General features: G+C 37.1%; 2 protein-coding genes across 3 annotated transcripts; both read right to left on the reverse strand.

The window, feature by feature from the left end:
- Window positions 1-6,834: 6,834 nt before the first annotated feature.
- LOC115919724 lies at window positions 6,835-11,725 on the reverse strand. The gene is made up of 6 exons (XM_030973738.1): window positions 11,578-11,725; window positions 10,017-10,100; window positions 9,526-9,609; window positions 8,490-8,636; window positions 7,726-7,779; window positions 6,835-7,309 (listed from the first exon to the last, which is right to left on the reverse strand). The coding sequence occupies exons 1-6, from the start codon at window positions 11,713-11,715 to the stop codon at window positions 7,127-7,129; spliced, it is 690 nt and encodes a 229-aa protein (XP_030829598.1). The 5' UTR covers window positions 11,716-11,725; the 3' UTR covers window positions 6,835-7,126.
- Window positions 11,726-13,674: 1,949 nt separating this feature from the next.
- LOC584924 (dnaJ homolog subfamily C member 27) lies at window positions 13,675-21,260 on the reverse strand. 2 transcript variants are annotated; one of them, XM_030974411.1, is made up of 7 exons: window positions 20,983-21,260; window positions 20,058-20,140; window positions 19,449-19,518; window positions 18,269-18,433; window positions 16,338-16,460; window positions 15,664-15,824; window positions 13,675-14,830 (listed from the first exon to the last, which is right to left on the reverse strand). In XM_030974411.1, the coding sequence occupies exons 1-7, from the start codon at window positions 21,052-21,054 to the stop codon at window positions 14,701-14,703; spliced, it is 804 nt and encodes a 267-aa protein (XP_030830271.1). In that variant the 5' UTR covers window positions 21,055-21,260; the 3' UTR covers window positions 13,675-14,700. The 2 variants fall into 2 exon arrangements, with proteins under 2 accessions (XP_030830271.1, XP_030830272.1); XM_030974412.1 differs by lacking the exon at window positions 20,983-21,260 and adding an exon at window positions 20,685-20,882.
- Between the last annotated feature and the right edge of the window lie 1,155 nt (window positions 21,261-22,415).

The following is a 22,415-nucleotide window of genomic DNA, read 5'->3' on the forward strand; positions in this document are numbered from 1 at the left end:
CCTATTTTGGTTTGATGCATGGTTTGTGATACCTGACAGCTAAGAAAGCGTATGGATGCTTGTAAGTATGGGACAAGGGGACCGACGGCTAAAAGTTCTCTCCGAAGGACTTGATAATTAGGATTGATGTCTTTACCAATTAGGGCACTATAGCGTATCAAATTGGTTTTGAACCCTGGACATTCCGGTTGACTGCTCTTTTCTTTTTAAATTAAACAACTTTTTAAAACGCTCACGAACCATTATATTAATTTGTACAATCACATCTTAGGATTAACCATGAATATAAATATTTTATATTATTATCTAGATAACAAATAAATAATATATATCATTGCAAAGCCATGATAATGTTAAATGAGAACAATAATATTAATGTCTCATTATCCAGGCTTGCACATAATAATGTTAAGATTATAATTTTTTTTTTTTTTTCCTTCTTCAAACTTTGTATAAATATGCGGTCAACAATCCGAAGTAATTACTTTACTTCGCGCCACTGTCACTGTTCAATATTAAAGGTTCACTCAAAATATTGCAATAACAAGATCCAGTGGCGTCGCTGATATAATTTACATAATGGTAGCGAACATCTCGAGTGAAGACTGTGAAGTAGCTCGGTTTCCCGCATCTTGCATGACAAACTAGGCCGATGGTTTCCCGGTAACTCTCTTACATCAACCCGCACTACCGATTTCCGGCGCTTTGGCCCATTTTCAAACAAGATGTGGTATTATGACGACTGGATTAAAGAGGGAACGAGAAAAAAGGGTGAGAGATAGAGAAAGAGAAGACATAGGGACTCTAAAATACAGGGTTAGTGTGAGCAAAGCTGTATGCGGAGACGGCGTGTGGGCTTGTGTCGGCATCAAAGTGCCGCTAGATTTACACATCAAACGCCTTGATCCAACAAACAACTCTCGAATTAAACTTTTGTTCTCTTTGTGCATCCATTGAAAAGAGTGATAAGGAGAACTATACACCCAACACGAACGGCCGACTCGATCATTTTCACGGGTAGCCATTCACGCACAAACATGCACTCAAATAACTATTCTTCAAGTTTTAATCTTACATTTCCCGACCGCCATTAAAAGCCCAAAGGAACACAATCCTTTTGCTTATAAAAGCAGGTTTGATTCGAAATAATTATTCAGGTATAGGTCTATACATCTCAGATCATGAAAAAAAGGCCGGTGAAATAACTTATCGTTATCTTAAGGACAGTAATTTTTTTAAATAATTATAATAGTATTAATACCCATAATGAATAGCGGTAACAATAAGAACAATGATTATAATAATAACAACAATAATTAAATTAATATTAATAATAATACTATACTATATTATAAGTAACTGGTAATGAACAAAATAATACTAATATTTATTAATGGTGATTATACAGCCATGTAAAGAAAAACGAAAACATAATTCCCTAAATCAGAGCTCATTTCTTTCCATTTTCCAGTGACTTATCAGTGACTTAGATCTATAATACACTATAAAAGACTAACATGGCTAACCAGAAATTTAATTTTGTAAAACAAAATACTTTGAATGATATTTCCGGTGCAACAATTATTATTTGAAAATAGGTTGTAAAAAATAAGTATTATTGTCGACTTTTTTCATTAAATTTTATCAAGGCATTGTTTATTTCTTTTTCTTGCCACTTCGAGCAAACCTTCCCAAATGAAACTAAAAATGAAAAGTCTGCATGCCATATCATTTCCTAATTACATAATAACTCTCTTCAAATTCGTTTTCTTATTTTGTAATTTTGTAGTTGTTGTTGTTGTTGTGTGTTATTTTTTAGGGGGGAATTTAGTCATTTAAAACGAAACAATTGGTAGTATTTATTTCACTACCGTTTGTTTTAAATATATCTTGTGAACAATAAATTGAATTTATTTTAAAGTTATAACATTCAAATTTCAACAGTTCCTTGTTATATTTTTAAACAAAATATAGGCCTATATAGATATATAAAATATATCAGCTTTGCAAGCGAGTTTCTTGCTCCTTTTTATACTTTTCTTTGGCCTTCTATTATTTTTTTCAGTGACTGATATTTTCCCATTTTCCCCCTTGGCTCATTTTTCTACCGAAGGTCGCTCTCTGCGTGCTCTCTTGATAACCTCTTCGCTTTTGGCGGTGTAGATTTCACGCAATAAACAATCATAAATATTGCTCCTGCATCTGAAGTCTACAAAGAACGGAGACGGGACGCCGAAGCTTTACCTCGCCTTACTGTCGGGGACACAAAGTAGAGACAACCGCTACTTGGTGGCGGCGGAGAACAGAAGGAACTTTGTGGATTAATGAAGCCGCGCGATATTTACTCCTTTTAATTAGAAAGCGTTTAATCCAGTTCACTTAAGTAAACATATCGCTTTTTTGCTAACACATAAGATAAACATACATTATCGGTCTTATATCCTACACATAAACATACAGACTATCATTTGCGGTACATTCTTTTCAATAAAACTTCGAGAATGTTCGGGCATTATAATGGTAGTCTGGGTCTAATACCAGTAATATTTTTTACTTCTTTAGATTATCCGTTGATCTTTTTATGTTCTTAATGAATGGCAAAGCGGTTCGTCATCAGTGACCACGGTCCATTGTATATAAATTCAAAGAAGATACTTTTCAATTTAATTGTTACAACTGTATTATTTTCACCATCATTAAAATCCCTGAATTACTATAGTACTCTTTATGGAAACCAAAATAAGTAAAAACAAAAAAGGAGAAGAACACACGTTTTCGTCGCTTAATCAAAGGGCCGTTTCATGGCACTTTTGTTTCTGAAAATCGAGTGTTTAAATCAGCTCAAATAAAGTCCAACCATATACAATTGCATAGAATTATTATGACGACTGTTTGGTAAATAAAACATTTTTTCCAGTTGGAAGTATTGTCTCTTTCTTAACTTGGTCGCTAAATAGGACAACAGATTCAACCATCGAATCCGGTTTAAGATATAATTTTATATATTATAGTGAAATTTTGATATAGAGTTTGAATATGCGAACTAGAAGTACATGTCCCCTAAATGAATGGTGAAAATAGCAAATAAAAACACAAAAAATAAGAGACAGAAATGAAGATAATTGGAGAAAGTGAACGGTGAAATAAAACATCCCATAATCGATAGAAACCACCACCTTTTAAGAGCCAGTGTCACACAAAAACTGGATATACATAATTATTACAGTACTACGCCGTTTTAATTTGTTTGTAAATTCAGCTTTATTCAGAAATAAAACTCCGTGTTTGGAGTAATTCTTTCTCAATGTTAGATCTCTCCGATTCAAAACAAAAATAATGATACATGTATACATATCGTGGATTGAAATCGTCTATTCGGTAAGAATGATTTTGCATAGGTAAAGTGTAATCTGCATATATTTTCACTTGCAAAAAAATTTGGACATTTTTTTTCCGTCAGACGAACATCGGTCATAACCTTGTATGTTTATGAATTGTAAATTAAAAACAAGTGTACCCAACTTTGGTAGATCTTAATCAGTGGACAAGTATTTATCTCGAATAGCGTATGAAAACTCAAAGGTTACTAAACCCAAATGCAAGAAAGAGCAATGTTATGATTAATATCAAACAAATTGATAGCAGACTTTCCAAACAAAGATAACATCCCAAATAAATGCTATCCATTTTGCATTACTCAAATGAAGTCAAGATTGTAATCATCATAACAAAGAGAATATCATAAATTGTGCTTGTGATAAGCATTTTGTTGAGTTTGGGTTGATATTCACACCTAAGTTTTTTTTTTTAACAGCCTAATATTCAATAAAATAATGATCAAATGTTTTGGGATGAGATGACACAAACATAATGGCTTTTCACCCACATTACTTCAGCCCAAACTTGGTACAAGAGGATTTTGACAATAATCTTTGAAAAGCCTGCTGTTCAGTCATGCTTGGCAGGACAATAATGAAAATGATATCATTAGACAGAGTATAAAGTGAGTACACTTTTTTTCTGGATACGCACTGTGTATTATGACCATCACTGCTTGCATGCACCTAAAATAAAGTACACTCTAGTCGTGTTATTGGCACGCATTCCGGAGGAAAGGGAAATCTTTATTAATTAAAACAAATCCAAATAAACAAAACTAAAATATAGACAGAAAACAAAACTAATGAAAAAAATGTAGAAAACAAACAACATTACAACATACTAACGTACAAAACAAAGGAAAGTGCGTTAAGATTGGTCGGTAGGTGCAAGGTTCCATAAGCATCGCCGAATTAAATAATATATAGAAATTAATAAATGATGCCATAGTCAGGCGCGGATCCAGGGGGGGGCCCGGGGGGCCCGGGCCCCCCCCTTGAGAAAAAAATCATGTAAAATCACGTGATTTTTACGATTTTTGGGGGTTGGGCCCCCCCCCTGGCGCTCAAGGGGGGGTGCAAATTGAAATTTTTTTGAGGATCAAAAAAAAAAAATGTGCTCACTACCCTACCCCCCCCCCCCCCCCCCCCCCCCCCCCCCCCCCCCCCCCCCCCCCCCCCCACTGAGTGAATTTTTGGCCGGCGCGTTTTTCAAATTTTCGGGAGCAAAAAAAAAAAAAAAAAAAAAAAAAAAAAAATTGTGCTCTGTAACCCCCCCCCCCCCCCCACTGAGCGACTTTTCGGCCGGCGCGATTTTCAAATTTTCGGGAGCAAAAAAAAAAAAGTTGGGCCCCCTCCCCTAAGAAATCCTGGATCCGCGCCTGGCCATAGTTCAATTAAATTATCGGATTAACCGTTGCTGATTATCTATTGTTCTAAATGTATTTTCATTAGCATATCATCACATGACAAGAAGCCAGAGATAAGGGCATATTGAGACATCATTATTGTCAAAGTAACGAAAGATGCCAGAATATTTATGCCGACGTGAACAATTTGCAGATATATTGATCAGAAGAGAAGTTTATACTCTCTCTGCATGGAAATTTTATTGATTGATACATGCTACAATGCATGGGAAAAACGTGGGCTTTCATTTCTTTTTAAAGAAGGTAGTGGGGACAGAGATGGATAACAAACTGGTATTATTTTGTTGTATAGACAATATATGAATTAAGTGCTTGGAACTCAGGTAGAGATCGGAACGCAATGGCAAATAACCGCTAGATGGCGACATTTATATTTACAAGATTTCCATCAATGACCACCACTGATCACTTTTTGTTTCTTTATCTCTCTGTGTCGGTTTGTATCCGTCTCTCTCTCTCTCTCTCTCTCTCTCTCTCTCTCTCTCTCTTTCTATACCCTCTCTCTCTCTCTCTTGCTCTCTCTCTTTCTATACTCTCTCTCTCTCTCTCTCTCGCTCTCTCTCTCTCTATTCCCCCTCTCTCTCTTTCTTTCAAGTGATCTCTCTCTCTCTCTCTCTCTCTTCCAAATGATCATATACAGTATCTCTTTTTAAATGACTTACATATTTTTATTTTTCAAATAGTATACACTGGCAATCATTGCATACATCATAGCCACATTTCATACTTCTACACAAGAATTTACTTCAACACAAGAATTTACTTCAAATTAGAATAAAATACAAACAGAGAGGACAGGAGAGACAGAGGGAGAGGAAAGCCCACTTTATGAAGGAGTCCGGCTCATTTTACCTTGAATGGCAAGTCCAAGGTATTTGATCATTCCAAAGGTACCTTGTGTGGGTAATTCTTACAAATGCCCTCACTACTGTGTATTATTTGTATATTGTCTTATAACATCTTATTAATCTTTAACTGTGCTGTTACATTATTGAAACAAGGGCATGGTTAGAATCATTTGTTGTCATGTTGACTACCAAGCTAAGTTAGAGCAAGAATCAGGTTTCAACTGAATGTCAATTTTAATGAATCGAACTGAAGGTGATCAGCAAAGTTCTCGCACTTTCTACTCTTTAATATTCTTGGTTATCGAGTCCAACTGCTTTTTGAAAATACTCATAGAAGGCTTTAAAAAGAAACCTCCACGGAGGATAGACAAAGCAGTATACCAAGATGATCAGGGGAGTGTTTCACAAAGACTAAGATCAACTTTAAGTTGGACTTAACTATGGCAGGCTGTTCATACCACTGTTTGCTCTCACCATTTACTGGTATTGGTCTCTCAAGGAATGTACAAATCGTGTCACAAGTCTACAGAATTTACCTTTTTTGATAGTTCATTATTGAAGGGAAAAATAATATCTAAAGATCACAATTGAGAGACCCAAGGTGAGAGTAACCAGTGGCATAAATGGCCTGCCATAGTTAAGTCCAAATAAAAGTTGATCTTAGTCTTTGTGAAACATCCCCAGGTTCCACAAGGCAATGGTTGCAGATCCTCTTTTCCTGATCTTTTTCAAATAGTGTCCAACTGCTTTTCCGCAGCTTATATTGAAGATGGGAAATGCATGTAGGCCTCTGGAAGGAACAGATGAAGCAGCCTATCAAGACAATGAATAAATGTTGGTAGGAGATGAACTTTTCTATTCCCTTGTTTCATTATAAAAGTATTAATGCATGTTGCTTTCATTTGTATTTTCGGTTCTTCATCTTCTTTGGTGATAAAGTCCAACTGCTTAATCTTTTCAGCTTCTACAAAGGATGAAACGGAGGTCTCTATTAAAGAAGAACGAACTAAGCAGCTTATCAAGTTTCTCAGGGTTCATGTCGGTAGCCATTGCACCTTCTATTCCTCCTGTGTCCTTGGTATTAAAGATCATCTACTTCTAAGCAGCTTCTATGAGTAATGGAAAGGAATCACCAAGATGAAAAGACGAAGCAAGTTATTAAGATCCTGAGGTTCCAAGCTGATATCCGTTGCACCTTCTTTTCCTCATGTTTCTTGGTATTAAAGGTCATCTACTTCTAAGCAGATTCTATGAATGATGGAAAGGAATCCCCAAGAGAAAAAGACGAAGCATCTTATTAAGGACCTGAGATTCCATGTTAGCCAATGCTCTGTCTATCCTATCCCTTGGTAATAGAGTCCAATTCTTCTATCAACATCATCTTCAAAGGATGGAACAGAAGCATCAGGGAGGAAAAGATGAAGAGGCTTACCAACTTGAAGATCTTTCTTTTATCATGTGAGTATCGTTTCTATTCCTCATCTTCCTTAGTGATAGAGTCCAACTGTTTCTCTACAGCTTCTACGAAAGATGGAAAAGAACTCTCCAGGAGGAAAAGACGAAGCAGTTTATTTAGATCATCAGGCTCCAAGTTGGTTGCAGATGCAGTATAAGGGATTGGTAGCTCCACATTCCTTCCGTCCCCTCTCATCACCTACAGTACATGTATTAAATGCAGGTATACCTAGGTTATTTTCAGATATAGTGTTAGTCATAGTGGGATTTCTTTTTTTCCAATTATCTTTATCGAGCAACAATCCTTTTACAGCCAAAATGGGTTATTATAACTTCAAAGCTCTGAATAGGTCAATATTGATAGTTGCAATGGATACAACAGGTGGTACTTATTTTTTAAAGAAATTTATTATCAAATTATATGTAAGTTCATTGGTATCAAGCCATAGATAACAAATAATTCTGCAAAATGTGTAATGTTAATTCTTTTCCGCTTTTTTAAAGGTAAATATAGAAAGACCAGGTTAAATATACATACCTTTTTAAATCAATGATGGATAATTTAGTCAATATAAGGTGAACAAAAATGTCCCTGTTGCAAGATAAATTACGAACCTGGGATAGTTCTTGAACTGACACTTCACCTTTCAACACTTCTTTTTCAGCAATCTAGGGAAGCAGAAGAGAGAAAGGGAGAAACATATAGAGAGAGCCAGAGAGATGAAGAGTAACACAGACAGAGAATGAAAGTGTAACCCTCTGTTTCTAACATGTATTTCTACATTTGTTTAAAATGCTTATAATTGATTTATAATGTTTCGTTGGAAACGTGAATAAATTAAAATTGAAATTGAGAAAGGCAGCGATATAACAGGGAAAGGGACAGAGAGAAGGGGTCGGGGAAAGGGGGGGGGGTTATAAGATAGCCAGTGATAAGGGGCAATGATACTAAAAGAGGACAACAGAGACTACGCCCGCCCCCCCCCCCCCCCAAGTTAAAGGAAGTAATTATGAGACTTATCCTTGTAATTACCTCTACAAAACCAAGCTCTGATGCTAATGAGGATGATCAAGAAAGTCGTTTGTGCAATCCTTTCAGTGTCAAAATAAATTCCATACCTGCATTAATGTTTCTGTTTCTGTTCTACTTGTTGTACAATTAATTAAGTGATCGTGAACATGATAATCTTCAATTCTTTTATCAATAAATACATCACAAGTGCTTACCGGGACAAGGGGCTTTGGTCTTTCCAGTGGTTCATACGGTCTAACACAGGCATTAATGTTTCTGTTTCTGTTTCTACTTGTACAATTAATAACGCGATTGTGAACATGAGAATCTCTAATTCTTTGAAAATAAATACATCACAAGTGCTTACCTGGACAGGGGGCTTAGGTCTTTCCATTGCTTCATACGGTCTAACAGGAAAGAAGTAGGAGAGTTTAGCCGCACAATTTTCACACGTTGCCACTGCACTATGATGGGGTCCTCTGGCAAAGCGCACTCTAAATTTTCTAGCTTCATTCTGCCACAGGACAAGATAAAGCACATTGTATGTCTCTAAAGAACCAATTTTTTTTTTTTAAAGGGAAAGTCCACCCCCAAAATAAGTTTGTTTCGATAGAGGCAGAATAATAAGAAAATCAGGTGAGTGAAAGTTTGAGCAAATTCTGAATGAAAATAAGAAAGTTATGAATTATTGAAGTTGTGATCAATGAAACACAAATTGGCAACTCTGTGACGTATCATGCGAGCTCAACTTCCATTTGCTCAGTGCTAAAAAAATCTAAAATTTTCATTTTCCCTCAAGAAAAATTTCAACCATACATGCACCCTAAATATAATAATTGCAAATATGTTTCTATACTCCCCCTGCAAGGAACAAATATATATTCCGTCATCAATAACGAAGAAAACCTGATTTTATGGAATATTATGCACAAAGCAAATGAAGGAGAGCTCGTATGATAAGTCACAGAGTTGCCAATTTGTATTTGATTGATCACAACATCAATAATTCATAACTTTCTTATTTTCATTCAGAATTTGCTCAAACTTTCACTCACCTGATTTTCTTATTATTCTGCCTCTATCGAAACAAACTTATTTTGGGGGTGGACTTTCCCTTTAAATGCTACTTTTGATAAGAACATATTGTATTCACTTAGAGTATAATATCAATCTATTTCTTTAGATACACTGAAAGGATTTTTTTTGTCTTCCCCCATTGTGAAAGGAAGCAAAGATAATGTGTCTTTGCATTTACAGAAACAATTTAATTCAATCCTTATTATAAGCCAGACAATCATATATTCATAGGTCAACAAATGACTTTAAATTAATTACAGTAATCATAATCTTGTCTAGAAAAGGGGCAAAAATTACTTCTAATGTATGTTGGGGAAACTTCTCACCTTAACTTTGATGACAAACAGGAGACTGTCTCCTCTCACAAAGCCACGCATTGTGCTCCTCATGTCTCCTAGAAAGTAATTCTCCTGAATACAAACACAATCGGTCATTAAATGCTACATAATCTCAAAAGTTCCAATTTTGATAAGTGCTCCTTCCACAAATCTAAATGTAATGCTAAACCTACAGGATTTGTGTTGTTGCCAAGTCAATATGAATGCACCAGAAACCAATCTTTCATTTTATCTTCCAAAATCTGGGTAGTGTATGCAGAGTTTTCAGAATGAAATTGATGACTGCTTAAGACCACAACCATTAACTAAATGATGAATCTCATATATTAAAAAAAATTACTATAATTCCATGTACATAAATGAGATTGAACTGAGGTCTAGGAGATAGACAATGTAATGGTGTTTAAATCATTCAATTGGAATACTACTGTGCAAACAGATTTAAAAGTAATATGCATTAAATATTTTCAAATACTTACTAAAATTACATCATCGTTTGTGAGAAGCAAATGATCCCTGTTAATACATAGTTTTAAGCCTTCCTTGGATGCAGGAGCTATGTACTGGTAAAACAAGCACAGAAAGGGGGCTTTGAAATATCACAATAATTCAACCTTTATGGTACATTTAGTATACTCAATCCAGAGATGATTTTTTAATAAATAATTTGATAAACAGGAAAGGCAGATCTAGGGATAGGAAAAGTAAAATCAACTTTCCATGAGGCTCTAGGGCTAATACAAATTTATAAAAGCGTTCTCATTTTTTTAGTCCTGGTTTAGGCAGCTTGCATTCAGAAGCAATCATATAGCTAAACAACTAAACAACTGTTTAAGTCCTGTCTAAGTCGTGTTTAACTAAACTGTTTAAGTTCTGCGCAAGTCGTGTCTTAGTCATGACTTCTGCGCATGCCCATTAGGCGTTAATTCTGACGATAGACCCAATTAATGCGCATGCGTGCACGCACCGGATAAATAAATTAACGTGCACAGTTAGCTATGCGCTTGCTAGTATCATGGTGATGTGATTGTGATGTAATGACTAGACTGCATGCATGTACTGTGACGTAGGTACAGTACGTACGTATACACGTACACTGGATTGGCGGACAGTACAAACACACTAATAATATCACTTATCAGTGCCTCAGTGCTCGGAAGAACCAGAAAAGAAACTTCTCCAACAGAATGGTTAGTTTATTATAGATTATGGAATTTCCAAGATGTCACCATTATTAGATAAGAATAGTTAATATTATCAAGAAAAAAAATAAGGCTACACAAGAAAAAATCCTGCAAAATGTATTTGAAATTTTAAAGGATGCACGTACCATCGTTCTCCCAAGTTCGGGGTCAGCAAGTAGAGTGTACCGGAGACGTTGAAAAGCAGCTGAATCGCGCCCTTAAACAGGAAGTTAAACAACCCCTCGCAGGTGTCTAAAGTTAAACACGACTTCAGAATACGAAAAAAGTTAGACACGACTTTGTGACTAAAGTGGACTTAGACAGGACTTAGACAAATGTTTAGTTAAACAGGAGTTAGACACGACTTCAGAATACGGGCCATGCATAGACTCTAACCAGTTAGGGTCTATCTGCTTTTGGCTTTGCTATCAGGAGCAGATGTGAACTTGTTTTCAATTTCATTTTGTTGGATAATCCAGAACAGAAGTCTGGAGCCAGAGTGTAGCTTTTGGTCACATTATTATAAGGTGAACTCAACCCTAGGCTAAGAACACTTACGCCAAATATCACAACCCGAGGGCTGGGTCAAAGTAGGGTAGATGTATATTAAACGAAGTTAAGAGTTAAGTTTGTCCCAAGTGATTTCGATCCAAACCGACCGTGTCGACAGCCGGTTCGGCCTTTGGTACCGTATATCGAGGGGGCCACTGCCCGCGCTTGCCTTGCGAGTCTCCTTTGCCTACGATGGCTCGGCACCCGGCACCCGGCACAGACTGGAGCCGCGCCGCCAGAGTTCAGGAGTTCCACTTCCATTCCCCCAAAATGACATAAATTAATTATTTGATAGTTTACTTACCTTCCATTTCTGTTCATTCCGTGCGGTCGATGTCACACTACTTTTTGAGTCATCTTCCAACGCCAGAAATCTAGCATAACGCAATATTTCCCATGTCAAATCAATAGATGTCAGACTTCCTCTTCCACACTCCTCCATTGTTATTGTGTAGGCCGCCTATATAAAGACTTTATTATTTTCTTCCAAAAGGTTCCGATCGCAATTTCGATATATCGCAGCTTCTAATTCTATGAGTTGGTAGGGGGGGGGGGGGGGGAGCTCTTATCTAGCCCCTTCAAGAAATACAATACAAAACAAAACAAAAACTGTGCAGGAATAACTGTGCAGGAATAACGTCAACGACACAAATGGGGAGGCGAGAGAGAGAGAGAGGGAGAGAGAGAGAGAGAGAGAGAAAGGAAAATGTGTGCCACATTGCTACAATGTTACGATAAATAAACTTACATCTATTATCTATTACTTCTAAGTAAACACAATCTTACAAAAATTCTTTCAAATGTTTTTTTTCTTCAGTACATGTTTATTAAGAAGAAAGGTAGTTGGAATGAAGTTCAATCACAAGTGGTGAAAACATTACACCATTGTATTTATCATATTCATAGACAAAACAAATCAGACTACCGGTATATAATAAATAGACTTAATATTAATAATATCAATTGAAATTAAATCCTTCCACAAGAAGAAATAAATAAATATAAATACATTTAAAAAAGTTAAAATATAATTATTTGTTATTGAATACCAACTGCTGTCTAAGTACATTTTTCCTCATATTCCATACTTTTGAACACATAAATTATTATAAGTTTCTCATTATGTTACTAATGATATAATTCATATAAGTACCGGTAGATTGTTTAGAGAGTCTCACTGGAAAGGACGGAGGAATAATTTAGATTATGAGAATATATGCTCTGATTGTAGGCACTGCTCATAATACTTTTCATACCTATTCATGGGTACATAAAGTATCAGTCAATGACCACTATAAACTATCAGCAATAAATTAAGTACAATACATTAATCATTAAATTAATTGAATAAATGTATATTCAATTGAAGACATTTTCAACTCTATCTCAATTAACATACTTTTACACATCTCAATCCCTCTTTTCAATACACCTTCAAATACTTTCACAATTTGCGTACATTTACTTTTGCGTTTCAACTCTTTTGTAACATGAAAATCTTTCGAAATTCACACACATATCTGGTTGTAGTTATACATATGTATAAGGCAGAAACCTTGGACTAAGTATCTCGGTTCCTTTTCAGCTGCTTCACAAGACAGTTTGTTAAAATTTCTCAATGTGCTCCTATCTGGCAATAAAAGCACTTAAAATTTCACAAGGCTTTGCACCTGGTCTTAATATCCCACTATACACAGTTTTCACGAAAGCATCTTTTACAGTACACAAGTTATAAATTGGAATATTCTGAAGAAAATATTTGAATGTTTGTGAGGATAGCTGACCCAATGCAGCCAGTAACCAGGAGTTTTAAAATACAAAGTTTCACAATTACTTTTTTTAAATGTTGTTATGAACACAAAAAGTAATATAGTAATCCTTAGTTTTTTTAAATGTGTATTATATTCATAACAATCAACAAAGTAGTCTGACAAAGAACCTTTGAATATCTTTCTTTCGGAAAACCTTTTAGGGGTTGTACGACAAAGGATCTAGCAACAATTGCTTCATGGTCAATGTTTGCACACTAACTAAATTCAACTTCAATCCTGGAACTAAATCATATTCAAATCGAACCCTTACCCTATATCTGATGACATAAATAGCCTGGAACAAATATCGCCAGAGCAAATGTTGGACCAATGGTATCAAGGACAGCTGTTCTGTTGCTAACAAGAACCTACAAGTTTAAGAATACAGTTTGTCATCATAGATGTTTGCTTTCCTGATACAACCATTTCCCTATAATTGATAAATCTCCAGTGGCTGATCCAGGGGTGGGGGGGGGGGCCCGGCCCCCCCCCCCCCCCCTGGGAAAAAATGTGTAAAAACATGTTAAGTTTACCCTTTCTTGGAGATGGGGGTGCGATTTTTCAAATTTTCGAGGGCCCCCCCCCCCTCCCCACATAGATAATTATCGGCCTGCTATTTCCCCGCTAAATATTTTCTCATAAATTGGGCCCCCTCCCCTGCCGCCGGCTTGATCCGCCCCTTTGAATCTCAATATGCACTATCTACATAAAACTTTATGTGACAGTCTTTACAGGACAGGGTTACCATCCGTTTGTTCTGGCTTAGGAACCCTGAAAATTACCCAGCTACTTGCTTGTTTTGCAGTTAAACTAACTTCCAGACAATCCAGAAGCTTACACAGTGTTCATCATACTCATGAAAGACAATATCACAGTCTTGTAGGAAACCACAGACTATACGTTTCCAGGAAGAACTGTAATTGCAAGAACTCTTCAAGAGCTGTTCTGGCCCAGCCAATCTGAACATTTCAGGATGGGGTTTCTCAAGTTACTTGCTTCATTTCTGGTTAAAAATCAGTTCCAAATAATCCACAAGCTTACACAAAGTTCATAATAACCATCAAAGACAATGTCACAGTATTGTAGGAAAGCACTAACTACCGTATATGAATCAGGAGCTGTTCAATAGCTGTTCGGGCCCAGTAAATCTGAACATTTCAGGACGGAAATTCCCCAAGTTACCTGACAAAAGACAATGTCACAGTCTTGTATAAAAGCGCGGACTATATGTTTTCAGGAAGACCTGTAATTGCAGGAGCTGTTTAAGAGCTCCAATCTAAACATATCAGGACGGTGTAACTCAAGTTACTTGCTCCATTTCTGGTTAGAATCACTTTAGCGAGTCTAATGGGAAAGCGTACACTATCTGTGCTTCAGGAGATCTGTCCGACCAGCGACCAGCGCGATAATGCGAGTCTAATGGAAAAGCGTACACTATCTGTGCATCAGGAGATCTGTGTATAGCAGCAACCAGGATCTCGAAAGCTTTCAAATGCAGTTTCCCAAGTCACAGTTTCATTTTCCAGGTATTACTTGCTTCAAGATAAAATCAACAAGGTTACATCATGCTCATAAAAATCTGGCGAGATAATGTGAGTCTAGTGGGAAAGCGTAGACTATCTGTGCTTGAGGAGATCTGTGCGAGAAGCGACAAGGATCTTGAAAGCTTCCTCACTCCCAGGTGCTACGTTCTTGTCAGGGTGCAAGAGAACAGCCAACTTCCGGTACGCTTTGTTGATCTCATCCCTGCAAGAATGAACAAAATTACATTCATTCATGACATGAATGACTAACAAACATATTTCAGGGCCCTATAAAGAGTTGCGATTGATCCAGATTGATCACAAGTCTTAATAATCAGTCACAAAAATTACATTTTAAAGTCAGCAATTGTTTATTCATGGTATGGATCATTTACATGTAGAATTTAAAAGGTATAAAATAATTGAAATAAAAGACTTTTATTTTCAGGGTCAGGTGGATACTGCTGTTATGACATATTTATAAACAAGTAAATATATATATAGAACAAATAATTCAATTTTTATAATCCTCCGTCACAGTAATATACAAATAATGATTAAAACAATTGAAATTAAAAATCCATTAGGAGTTCACTTTGACCGTTTCAATTTATATTTCAGTTGAAACCAACCATAGTGAAGAAGTGAACTCTAAAGATTGTTATTTCAATTGTTTTAATTTAATAATAATATATATATATATATATATATATATATATATCTATATATATATATTTATACAACTCACTCCCAGATCCTAATCAAATGATTGGTCATGCGCGGTCACGTGTGATTCAATTACTGAGACTATTGCACGCGTTGATGCTGTGTGTATCTATCGCACTCAGCCTAACGGCTTCGTGCAATAGATACACACAGCCTCAACTCGAGTGCGGATAGATCGTATAATGAACTCATGCGCATGCATCATTTGTATAATATTACAGTTAGTAGGGGATACAGAAAATGAAAATAATAATGGTGATAGAGATTACGTAATAAGATCCCTAAATAATTAATAAATGATCAGAATTCATTAACATAATTATGACTTACTTTGAAGCATTGTGTGGCAGCCCTAGCCTCTCGTAATTATTTTTGCTCGTCTTCAACCTCTGTATTGCCTCGACCTGTTCCTTGGTATAGCCAAGGGTGGTGGCGATGCGCTCTGCCCGGCCTCCATTTTCAAATGCTGTCAGAAGACCTTGGTAAAGGGCCTAGTAAACGTAGGTAAAACACATGTACATGGTGAGATTATCGCAGAGATTACCGGGAGGTCGTGGGTTCGAACCCCGGCCACGTCATACCAAAAGACGTTAAAAGACAGGAGTTGCTTCTACCTGGCGCTGCTCAGTGGCTGCCGGGCTCACGAGTGGGTACTTTCAAAGATTATTTTTATTATCATTATTATCAGATTTTCATGATATTTCTAAAATGTTTTAGGTTAAAATTTTGTTTCAGGCAATATAAATATAATAAGTCTTGCAAATCCTGAGAGGCCTAGATCCGAAGGATTATTAAGCTTGCTCAATGTACGTAGCAGGGTTGGCAGGAATGATACATCCCCAGCAGTGGATCAGCAAAATACAGGCGTACAGAGTTTCCAAGCTAGGGATTATTACAACTCGACTACCTCGACACGACTAAAGAACTAGACTAGGCGTAAATAGTCAGATTTGACTGAACTCCATAAAAACAACCAACAACAACAACAATCCTGAAAAACTTACTGTAAACATGTCCGTGACTCCATCCCCTGTAAGCGCCGAGGTCTCAAAGTAACGAAAGCCTTTGCTGTCGGCCCAGAGTCTCCCTTCTGTCTCATCGACCACACGCTGCATGCCTCTATCAATCTGTTTGAAAATTAAAAAAGCACATTCATTCAACCTCTAGATGGAAAGCCAATGAAACAATCAGGATCACGTGTGTTTAACCTTCATTCAGACCCCCCCCCCCCAAAAAAAAAAAAAACTAGATGGAACTTCGACTGCGCGCAGTCGAAAATGATGCCTCCGTCATAGAGCAAGTTTACAAACCAAAAAGCAATTTCTCATATACATGATATATGACCCTTTGATCTTTGACCTCATGACCCTAAAATGTACTCAGTTCATTGGCTCTGCAAGATGTCCTGAGTTAAATAGTAATCCATCTGTCAGTTCTAATGAGAATGCGTTCACAAGCTATTTTTGCATACATAATGAGCCCATGACATTTGACCTTTGACCTCATGACCCAAGAATCTACTCAGTTCATTGGCTCTGCAAGATACATACATGATCTAAGTTTGGCAGGAATCCATCAATCTGTTCTAATGATAATGCGATCACAAGTTATTTTTTGCATACATAATGAGCCGCATGACATTTGACCTTTGACCTCATGACCCAAGAATCTACTCAGTTCATTGGCTCTGCAAGATACATACATGATCTAAGTTTGGCAGGAATCCATCAATCTGTTCTAATGATAATGCGATCACAAGTTATTTTTTGCATACATAATGAGCCGCATGACCTTTGACCTTGACCAAGACCCCAAAATCTAATCAGTTCATCGGCTCTGCAAGTAACATACATGACGTAAGTTTGGCAGGAATCCATCAATTGGTTCTTGAGATAACGCGATCACGAGCTGTTTTTGCATACATAATGAGCCATGTGACCTTTGACCTTTGACCTCGTGACCCCAAAATCTAATCAGTTCATCGGCTCTGCAAGATACATACATGACCAATGTTTGGCAGGAATCCATCAATCGGTTCTTGAGATAACGCGATCACGAGCTGTTTTTGCATACATAATGAGCCCTGTGACCTTTGACCTTTGACCTCGTGACCCCAAAATCTAATCAGTTCATCGGCTCTGCAAGATACATACATGACCAAAGTTTGGCAGGAATCCATCAATCGGTTCTTCAGATAACGCGATCACGAGAACGGGACGTACGGACGGACGGACGTACGTACGTACGGACGTACGTACGGACGGACGGACAACCCGAAAACATAATGCCTCCGGCTACTTCGTAACGGAGGCATAAAAAAAAAAAACAGAACAGTAATTATGACAAGAAATCAGATATACAATTCACCATTCAATAATACAATTTACATGGTTTAAAGTTGTGAAAAAGAAAGTGTATATAATTATCCAATACAAACACTTTGCATGTAAAATATAATGTACACACTATATATTGTTAAAAGCTAAAATCAGTGCTTCGGCATTTGCTTCAACAGCAATAGCTCAGGGTTTTATTTTGTCGAAAGTATAGGGTTAGGGTAATGGTTTCAATTGGATTTTATAAGTTAGGTTTAGGGTAGAGTAGAGATGGGTTGACGTTAGTAATTCATCCCAGGTCACTTGTAGCAGGAGCTAGTGTCGTACGGCCAAAACACCCATGAGGACTACACAAGAAATTCAAATGTTCAACAATTATCAAAATTAAAAAGCATACTTGTAAGAAATTAAAGACTCAGAGTTGGCTTCCACGCATGTTAAATAATTAACTCAAATTATAGTACAATTTGGTTTACAAACATATATCTCTTTACAGAAGTAATTTTGGAAGCTGATACATTGAACATAGGATCCCAGGTTGGGTTCCTCTATCATACAGAGCATAAACATTGGGGCCAGAAGGGTTAAGGGGTCCATACCTTGTTTGCACAGACACAGAAGACAACCCTTTCCATCTCGGTCGAGTCGGCCATCTCTCTCTTCATCTCTGCCAGCCAGGAATCCAGAGCCTCAAAACTGGACCTGGATCCAACATCGTAGGCCAGGATAGCACCCTGTGTGTCCTTGTAAAACTCATTTCTAACCTGATATAATGCGAAATAATATAATAACATTCAAGCTAATGTACAGTGTCAATTGTTTGTTTGTGAGGGTTTTACTTTCGCAATTCTCCGGATTTAAAAACATACAAAACAGAAGCTGACAATGCACATGTGATCATGTAGTTCTCTATGTCTCTTTCTCCCTCTCCCCTCCCCCCCCCTCTTTTATCTCTCTCTCTCTCTCTCTCTAGGTGCCATATCTATCTATCAACTTTGGAAATGTTATTCCACAACTCTCTATTTCTAGCCTTCACTGTGAGCTCCATTCCCTAGTCTTTCACTTCCACTGCTCCTGTAAGTAGGCTGTATTAAAGGAAATACAAAGTTTTGGTTTAAGGTCATGAATTTGGTTCAAATGAACATATTGGAAGCATATGTGAGCCTACATTTTTCAGTGATCGTTGTCGCGGTTGAAATCGAGTCTAAAGTTATGAAATTGTCAATAATAAATTCTTTATGTTGTATAGCTCCCTCTCAAGGTCAATATATCAACTAAGCTATAAAACAACATTTCTTGAATAAAATCGACCAATTTGCTATTCCCGTTTGGAAATTATATATCAGAACTACATATTCTGTGATTTTCATGGTCGCAGCTACCATTGTACGGCCGCAGACGCTATTTGAAATTTATCAAAAATTTACCGGGAGCACTGGTAAATTTTTATATTCAATTTTCTCAAAAGCAGAAGTGTTTTAGGGGCTAAATTTTTTAGTGCCCTTAATAAATCCACAGGGGCATCCAAATATATCAAAATTGTAAAGAATCACTACCCACCCAATTTTCGAAATTTCCCAAAACTTTGTATTACCTTTAATGATTGCCTGTACACCAACTCAAGAAAAATAAACGCAAATAACTTTAAGTGAAAATATTAATACATTAATGCCTACTATTACCAGTTGTGCTTTCTTTCAATGAATGTTTGTTAAGTGGTGTCGGGAGGGGAGTTGGGGAAGGAAGAAGGACGTTGGTGTCTAAGAACAAAATACTCACTTCATAAAATATAGGATGTCCAGCCATGTCAAAGATGTTAACTTTCAGATCTCTTTCTTTCACTGTCACTCTGTTGGGATTAGATATAAATAATTTAAATCAGTTACATATAAAGAGTACATTACAAAAATCATTTTTGATAAAGGTCTAATTCTAATCAGGGTTATGAATAACTTAGGATAGAGGACTTGCTTTAATGAGAAGGAAAAAAAGGAATATATTACAGGTATGTCATATTTACATAAGTTTATATACTTCTTCTTCTTCATCTTCTTTGGGTTTGAGTCTGCCTCCTTCACATTTGAAGATTATTCTTGCAGACTGATGAGTGTGTGTATGTCTTTACGAGAGCCAGGTGCATGGTGCAATGCTATTAACATGGTGCAAGTAAAAAGTTCCCAGACATGTTCACATTTGCCACAGTAAACCACCATGGTTTACTACATCAGACATGTGTGTGAACGGGCCTCAACTTCCAATCAACATCAACCAAGCAGATCACAGTTGTGATACTTCACACATGAATATTAATTGACCAGTTCTTGTTTATGAAATTGTATTTGGTAGCCCTATAAATAATGTAGGTTTAAACTGTTTCCATTGACTTACTTTGTTACACCATAATCAATTCCAATTGTTGCCATGTACTTGCTCACAAATCTTTTCTCACAGTATCTCTTGATGATGCAACTCTAGTGAAACCGGAATAGAAAAAGAAAAAAGGGAAGATTTTAAATATGTACCAAGTACAAAAAACCCTGGAAAAAAAATTAATTTGCATGTGAATTGAGAATAGCAAAATACAAATTATAACAAAATGTATTATTCTTTGTTGTATTTCTATGGATCTACTTTTAATTCCTTTTGTTTTCTCCAGCTTAGTGACAACTTGCTAATATTTGAATCTTCCTTCTTCAATTTACATCACTTTGACGGATTAAGTTTTTAGACCAAAAATTATGATGAATTCACATGACAGACATTCAGTTCTATATTCCCCAACACGTGATATAGCAATAACAATATGAGAAGGCCCTTTAATATTTGTTGAAATGTATTGTTAATTTCACTAGACCCTATTCATTTATCTGCCTGGCTTTAATACTGCATGATTTTCCCACAACTTTATTCATTTGCATGAGGGCTGCTAAGATCCCCCATACATTTGCTCATCTTCTTTCTTAAACGAAAACAAAATCAAGTCGTTCACCGACAGTGACTAACAGCCATACTCACTCAGTCACAAGTCACAACTGTCAACTGTTTCGGTTTTGTAACTTGAGCTCCGCTCTTTCCTCTGCATTTGCATTTAATCAAATTCTCATAAATCTGACCTCTTGACTATGGTTACCTACCAAAGCAACAGAAAATTGAATTGATTGGCATTACACAGAAATCCTGTGGACGTGGGTGTGTACTGGCATTGTCAACGTTTTGGTCTCCATCTACTATCTAGATCGATCTGGATACCTGGTAAGCTCCAAAATCTGAACTACACTACACAAATCTTTACGGGTGGGTCAGAAATACAAACCTTTCCTGTCTCTGCGTTTCCCATGCTGATGATTTTCACTCTAATGGCACGTTTAGAACCCTTCTTTTCCATGTCTGCGAATGAAACTATGTTTCTCTATTTATACTGCAAATAAAGACCAAGAAAAATATACGTTTTGATTCGCTTTTTTCCATTAAGACACGGGCTGGCGATGTGTGTAGTCAGCCAGTTAGCGTTCCGTTGCTAATCGACATTTGAGGTCAACTCGGGTCATCACGTTTGCGGTCGAGTCACGTCGATGCCTTGTTTACCTTTTTATCCGAAGTGCACTCGGGAGTGCACTTCATTCTTTAATTTCTTTTTGAGTGGTAATGCGGTCGTGGTAACTCCGTAGTATCACAAATTATGGTTAACGTTAATACAGTCATGAGGTCAATTAATCAAACCTTCCACGAAACGTAGAGAAAATAGGGTGTGGTCGCACTGGGATGATCGTATACATTGTGATGTAGATGACTGAGGGACTTAAGGGTGGGGGTATCATGCACTGATCTCGATGCACAGGGGCGTAGCCTAATTGGTCCAGCCATTGGGGGAGGGGAACGTAGACTACCGTCCTAAATTGTTGAGTAAGTCGAATGGGGGGGGGGGAGTGACGGGAAGATCCTATGTATCAACAACAAGAACATCAACAACAACAACTACATCTTCGAGTACTACTCCCGGCCCCCCCCCCCCCCACTCAGTGTTATTTGGGGTACGCATATGCTCGTACCCTCTTTTTGAAAGCACCCCCTATCTGAGGACTGCCAACATTTCCGAACCCCCCTTTCGCGGGCTTTTCGCGGGCTTTTCCTGCCTTGGAGATCCCCCTAAATCAGGAAAAATACTCAATGTACCCCTTTAAATTCGGAATAATTTCTCAGGAGTCCAAAGAGATGAGAGAAAAAAAGAAAAACACTCCCTTTTTAAAGAAATCTCCGGGTGAAAAGTCAAATACACCCCTTTTTTTACAATTCTCGGGCCGGACTTTGTCGCACGAAAAGTACCCCTTTATCGGACATTTTGGCAACACGCATGCGGTCATTCCGACCCCTGAGTGGGGGGGGGGGGGGCTACTATCCTCCTCCTACTACTATATTACGACACGGCAACAACATTCGATCATTTTATCAGGCCAGGTATAAAGATTGTGATCTGATGGTCGTATCGTATGTGCGGCCGGGGTATACATGCTATGTCTTTTCATGTTACACTGAAATGTGAAACCACAAGATTGTAAGTGTGAGAATGATTATTCGTTTCTGCCAAAAAAATGTAACTGATATTTTGTAAATCGTTATGTTTTCTGACCAATAAAACTTATCAAGATAAAAAGTACATGTATATATATCTCCTTTGTAGATTACTGTAATTTCACCTCCTTTCATCTGGGTGTAGGCCTGTATACCGATTATTTCCCCGACAGAATC

The sequence above is a fragment of the Strongylocentrotus purpuratus genome, unplaced genomic scaffold (assembly GCF_000002235.5).
Source record: "Strongylocentrotus purpuratus isolate Spur 01 unplaced genomic scaffold, Spur_5.0 spur5_scaffold_7, whole genome shotgun sequence".
NCBI classification, from domain to species: Eukaryota; Metazoa; Echinodermata; class Echinoidea; order Camarodonta; family Strongylocentrotidae; genus Strongylocentrotus; species Strongylocentrotus purpuratus.